General features: G+C 30.2%; 1 protein-coding gene across 3 annotated transcripts; it reads right to left on the minus strand.

Moving 5' to 3' along the window:
• Window positions 1–388: 388 nt before the first annotated feature.
• On the minus strand, window positions 389–4,190 carry LOC117172801. Of its 3 annotated transcripts, none has more exons than XM_033361033.1 (5): window positions 4,075–4,190; window positions 3,653–3,936; window positions 3,457–3,567; window positions 2,813–2,919; window positions 389–2,066 (listed from the first exon to the last, which is right to left on the minus strand). In XM_033361033.1, exons 2-5 carry the CDS (start codon window positions 3,867–3,869, stop codon window positions 1,674–1,676), a joined length of 828 nt encoding a protein of 275 aa, XP_033216924.1. In that variant the 5' UTR covers window positions 3,870–3,936; window positions 4,075–4,190; the 3' UTR covers window positions 389–1,673. The 3 variants fall into 3 exon arrangements, with proteins under 3 accessions (XP_033216924.1, XP_033216922.1, XP_033216923.1); XM_033361031.1 differs by having other exon boundaries at window positions 2,813–2,925; XM_033361032.1 differs by having other exon boundaries at window positions 2,813–2,925; window positions 3,653–3,874; window positions 4,075–4,176.
• Between the last annotated feature and the right edge of the window lie 1,915 nt (window positions 4,191–6,105).

Below are 6,105 nucleotides of genomic sequence, written 5' to 3' on the forward strand. Positions count from 1 at the left end.
CCCCCCCCCCCCCACGAGCCTCTTCTAAACGTTCATTGGGACGAAGTTTTAAACGAGGATCTTCATAACCGTGGTAACTTGCCTGTCGATGATGGAAATGCACGTCGAAACATTATTTCCTATTTTCAAAGTTTGATTGATTAACAATAATGTCTGTTGTGCATGAGAAGTACTTTATATTGGACTAGCGTAAATCCGCGCCTCGCCCCGCTATTCGATAACAAAAGAATGTCTGCTCCCTAGTGTAATTAGTTTAATAGTGTATTATTATGTAAATAATATAATAACGATTACTGAATGTAATCAATAGGCTATGTAGAATAAGAATAAAGGCCGAAAAATGGGTTTACAAACATTTTTTATTCGTCTAGTATTTTTCTAGTATTTCTTTGGAGTGTGCAATAAAAACAATTTTTTGAGTTCGAAAAAACGAAATTAAGAAATAAAATTAGGTTTCTGTTTTGAAATAATGTTCCAAGTTCTGAACATTATTGCAAATTTACACCTGTGAAAGCTTTGTTTTAAATTTTAACAGTCTTTGGTTTGCTTATCAACAATAACACAGATGCATGTTGAAATAATGTTCAAAACATGGAACATTATTTCAGCGCACCCCAGCACAGCCATAAATAAATATATATACGTGAAACCTACGTGAAACTTGAGCATTCTATAATATGTTGTTTTTTAAGAGAAAATTAGATGATACGCATTTTTCCAATTTGCGAAGGGAATTTTTTCTAAAAAGTTATTGAGATGTAGAGCCTAATTGAGATGTTTATTATTTTCTTATCAATTATAATAGCGTTCATCGCCTTATGGTAAAATCCTCTGGAAAATAGAAAAAAGGTTTAAAATTAACAAAATGATAGCGGTTTTTCTGAAAAAATTAAAAATCTATTTTCTCAAAAAACCCACCTTTAAATTTTTGTTGGAACTTGTACATTGATAATGGCGATACCTTGTAAGTTTGATGCTTGCTAAATTTATTTTGTAGTCAAAAGGATTCTTTTGTGTTACAAATGAATTTTCTACTTTTTCATAGAACAAATGATAGATACGAAAAATTTTTAAATAAAAGTTTGCACGTCTAAAAAAGATCTATGAATAGTTTTTGAATTTTTTTTGTTAACTATTAAAAATATCGCAGAAGAATAAGAGACGTTTTTCACAGAACTTTTTGAGACATGCAAACTTTTATTTCTAACATTTTTTCATTTCGATCATATTTAGCAACCCTGCATCTTAAAAGGCATCTTTAATATCAACGTGCAAGCTCAAACAAAAATTGACAACACATTTAAACGTGGGTTTAAAAAAAAATTGATTTTTAATTTTTTCAGAAAAACTGCTGTCATTTTGTTAATTTTTAACCTTTTTTTAATTTTCCGGCGGATTTTCAAAGAAGGTGATGAACGCTATAGAATCAATAAGAAAACAATGTTCCAAGTTTTGAAAAATATTGGAAATTTACACCTGCAAAAGCTATTATTTTAAATTGTAACATTTTTTGGTTACCTTATTAACAATAACAGATCGAAATAATGTTCAAAATTTGGAACATTACTGTAACGCTCCGCAGCGTAGCCATATATGTATACTTCAAACCTCCATAAAACTTATTCTTATCACATAAAATAATAATTATCTAAAGAATTGATGAACAAAAAAAATCACGAAGGAAGAACAGGATTCCTTGTTTTTCCTTTAAGGCAGTCATGATTTTCTATCTGCTTACGGAACAGCTGGATCCTTAACTCCTGCTCGAGTAACGTGTTTTTCATGATCTGCTTCTCATTTTTCTCTGAAGCCTCTTTTTTAAAAAATTCCAAGTAATCCACTTTTGCTTGAATCATGGCGCCAAAGTTCTTTAGTGATGATGGCTTATTTGATCGTCTTCTACTGTATGGTTTATATGATAATCGTTTTCGTACGATTTTATCAAGATGATCGTGTTCTGAACCCTTCGGTGTGTTTACGCACGACGGGATCTGCAATAGTGGACTCCTATCCTTCCTCAGCAATGAAGGATTCCATTCGGACCAGTCATCATCGTCATTCATTGTCTGCAATTAAGTAAAATATTATTATGGGACTAGAACTAATGAAATGTTTGCACTATTTGTAAAGCAAATTTTGATTAGTAATTTTGGTTAATAAACCCTCTTTTTGATTAGTAAATTAATCTTTTGGTTTTAAAAATTCTTTTTTTTTTAGTTCAAAGTTCAACTTCTTGGTTCAGAATTCTGGACTTTTGTTAACAAATTTTTTTAAAAGAAATTTCAATTTTTTTCTGTCAAAATCGTATTTGTGTTAAAAATGTAACAACTAGGTTTTAAGTTAAACTGCTTTCTTAAAAATTAAAAAAAAAATCATTTTAAAAAATTTAACATTTTGGTTGACAATTCTTGAATTTTATTGAAAATACGTGTTTTTGGTAAAAAAATAATCTTTTTTAATTGAAAATTCAATTTTTTGGATACAATTCTTGAATTTTATTTAAAATAAGGTTTTGTTGTAGCAAATTAATCTTCCGGTTTCAAAAAGTCTTCTTTTTTAGTAAAAAATTCAATTTGTCGGTTCACAATTATAGAATTTGGTAAATAAATACTCCTTTTGATTAATAAATTAATCTTTTAATTATAAATTTTTTTTTTGAGAATTCAACTTCTAGGTTGAAAATTCTTGAATTTTGGTCAAAATTCTTTTTTTTTAAAGATTTTAAATAAACTTTTTGAGGAAAAATGTATCTTTTTCAGTTGAAAATTTAACTTTGAAACGGTCAAGCATATTCTCTAAAAAAATTAACTACCTTATCAAGGGTGGGTTCTTCATCGTTTATAAAAATGATTTCAATGCTTTCCTCGTTTCTGTGAACTGCATCCACTTCTAAATGATCCAATTCCTTTGCGAAGCTTCCTGTTACTTGATTGGTGTTTAATAAAAAAAGATAAATTCTCAGTCAAATAAAAAATAATTTCATTTTTATTAAAAGAAACTAATCTGCAGGCAAAGAGGAAATAATTTTCGGCAAATAAGTTGACTTTTTAAACAAACTGTTTCACTGAGCACTAAAATATGATTAATTTTCAATAAAAAGTGGAATAATTGTATTCCTATTATAATAAATTTATCTTCAAGAAAAAAAACAAAAATTTTTGACGAAGAAGTTGAACTTTAGCTAAATGATTCCAATGTTTATAAAAAAAGATCAATATTAAGTCAAAAATGTAATTTAATTTTTGTTTCAAAAATTATTTTGCAAGCAACAAAAACAGAATTTTCGACAAAAAAGTTACATTTTTAATCAAATATTTGCAGTTTTTACTAAAAAAAAGATACATTTTAAATCAAGATCGGAATAATTTGGAGATTATCAAAAATTCCCTGTCGTTCCACAATTTTAGACCTGTACCAACCCTCAATCTACAAAGTAAAACACTGTTCACATATAACCTGCCAGGCCATCGTCATCAAAAGGATTGTCCAGGGGATCAATTGCGCTTCCAAGTATTTCTTTGACTTGCAGGCACAGCAAGTCTTCCTTTACTGGGTTCCTGCCACCTCCTGTTGAGATTCAAATGTTATTAAACTGAGCATCAAATTTAGCAGAATTATAAAATAAGTAAAATCTATTCTTCTCTATATTTACCGGTTTTGAAGGTTTCCTGTCGCAGAGTGCTCAAATGTTTGCGAGCACTTCGCTTCAGGTTATCCCATAATAGTTTTAATTTATCTGCAGGGCGGTGCTCTGGAGAAATACATTTTGCATTAAATTCGTTGCAAATTTCGTTCCATGTCTTTTGTTTACATTTGCTACTTATAGCGTCTGTTCTTTTGCACTCTATTATATTTTTGTACTTCTCCATGATTGCTAAAAAAACATTTTTCCCATTTAGGGTAAAATTAGAGCTTCTTTTGTCTAAGCTTTTTTCCCTAAAAATATAAAACACAGTCGTCGTAGAAAAAGGCCTTGTTGATGTTTGAATTGCGTCCAATTTGTGGTTAGACAAAATTAATAATTCAACAAAAATACTCGCTTGTTTAAAGAAATATATTTTTGTTTGTACTCACCTCTTCCACTTTGTCCGCCATATTAATTAATACTTTTCTTTTCTTTATTATTCGTATTTTTATTAAAAACACAATTGCCACTTCTCTTCTATTCCTCTCGCCACGGAAACCACCCGTAACCTCGAAATTTGGGAATCTTATCATATGCTAATATCGCGCCGAGTGTTAACGCATAATTTCGTTCTAACCAATCAGAGTCGCCGTTACAACCTAAAGACCTAAAAACTAGACCTTATTACGAACAAAGTATACGATTAGCTAATCAGAGGTTTAAAATGCTTGGTAGAACGCATCGCTGGTTAAAGCTGATTTAATCATCGATTAAAAAATAATTGTGATTAGTTAATCATGGATTTAATCAGAGTTGGTGAAATTGGGCCTTGATGAAGTATTTTAATTTTCTACACAAGAACTTAAAAAGACTAATTTTTCACAAAATAAATGGATTTTTTAAAACAAAGAGGTAAATTTTCAAATCAAGAAGATAAATTTCCTACCAGAAATGAAGCAGTTACATTTTCAATTAAAAAATAAATTCTCAACCAAGAAGAACGTTTTTTAAAAGTAAGAGTTAAATTTATAAAAAATAAAATGGACTTACAACAATTCACTTTAACTTTGAAACATAGAGTTGAATTTTCGACCAATATGTTGTTAGAAACGTTAATGTTCAAGCAAAAACACAAATCATAAAGAGAATGGTTACTCTTTAACGTGAATACTTGAATGTTCAGTTATAAAAGACATTTCTACCTCAAATAAACGGGTTTTAAAGAAAATAGTTACATTTTTTATCAATATTACATAATATTATTTATAACAGTTACTTTTGAGAGAATCATTAATTGATTATTGTTCACTTATTTTTGTTTTCTACAAAAAATGAATTTTTGCAAAGAAATGATACTATAATTCCTAGGGAAAAAATTATTTCTTATTGTAACAAAAAATTTTCAAATGAAGGAATAAATGTTCAACTGAAATGATGAATATTCAACTAAAGTTGCATGCATTTTTGAACAAAAAGATGCCTTTTTAAGAAGAAAGTTTAACTTTTAATAAAGGAGTTTTATTTCAACCAAAGAGTCATCTTTTTGGTTGAAAAAGAAACTAATAAAAGAGAAATTTCACAATGGGCAAAAAAAATAAAGGATGTCTTAGAGACGTCTTTGCAACATCGCTAAGACATATTTTATAACATGTCTTTTAGTCATCCTAGAGATGATCTTAAAACGTCTAATGTCAGTAAAAAAGATGTTCCGAAAACGTCCATGTCTTTAAGACGCCTTTTGGTCATCTTTAGGACATTGGACGTCTTAGAGACGTTGCTTGGCCTGACATAGGACGTCCTAGGAATGTCCCAAGGACGTTCTTGGGATTTTCATAGTTTTCTGCCCACTGAGTTGTAGACAAGAAGATCAACTTTCAAAGAAGAATAACTTTGCACCAAAAAATACTATTTGTCAAATAAAGCCCATGATTTTTTAACGAAATAGGTAAATTTTAAATTAAAAAAGATAGATTTCAACCAAAAATGGAATGGTTTAATTTTTAGTTGAAATAATCACTTTTCAACTAAACTGACAAATTTCTAACTAAAATAATCAATCATAAACTAAAAAGATTAATTTTCTACCAAAAAATCTGCCCGCTTCGCGGGTACATTCTCATCACGCGCTACGCGTGCGGCTCGCTTCGCTCACAAGTTTGAGCGCGCCTAGGGCGCGCGACGGTTGAATCTCGCGCTTCGCGAGATCAAAAAGATCTCTATTAGATGGCAGTATTTATATGCGTCTTCAAATTTTTAATTGTCTACTTAATTAAGTATTCTCTTGACTTCGAGAAGCGAACCATGTTCGTTATCGAATTTTCGGCACCAGCTGACAAAAACATCATAGCCAAGGAGAATGGAAAGAAAGAGAGGTATCCAAACCTTATAAGGGAGTTGCAACGATTGTACCCGGAATATTCTGTTAAACTGATCGTCCTTATCATCGGCGCTCTTGGAGGTGCCAAGCTTTCACTTGCTAA

Source organism: Belonocnema kinseyi, chromosome 5 (genome assembly GCF_010883055.1).
Source record: "Belonocnema kinseyi isolate 2016_QV_RU_SX_M_011 chromosome 5, B_treatae_v1, whole genome shotgun sequence".
Classification (NCBI taxonomy): Eukaryota; Metazoa; Arthropoda; class Insecta; order Hymenoptera; family Cynipidae; genus Belonocnema; species Belonocnema kinseyi.

Coding starts and splice junctions, on each gene's coding strand:
- LOC117172801 (XM_033361031.1), bottom strand. CDS start 3,869: ATGGAGAAGTACAAAAATATAATAGAGTGCAAAAGAACAGACGCTATA. Junction 2,926..3,456: donor TGATGACGATGGCCTGGCAG/GTTATATGTGAA, acceptor ACACCAATCAAG/TAACAGGAAGCTTCGCAAAG. Junction 2,067..2,812: donor AAGAACCCACCCTTGATAAG/GTAGTTAATTTT, acceptor ACTTAATTGCAG/ACAATGAATGACGATGATGA.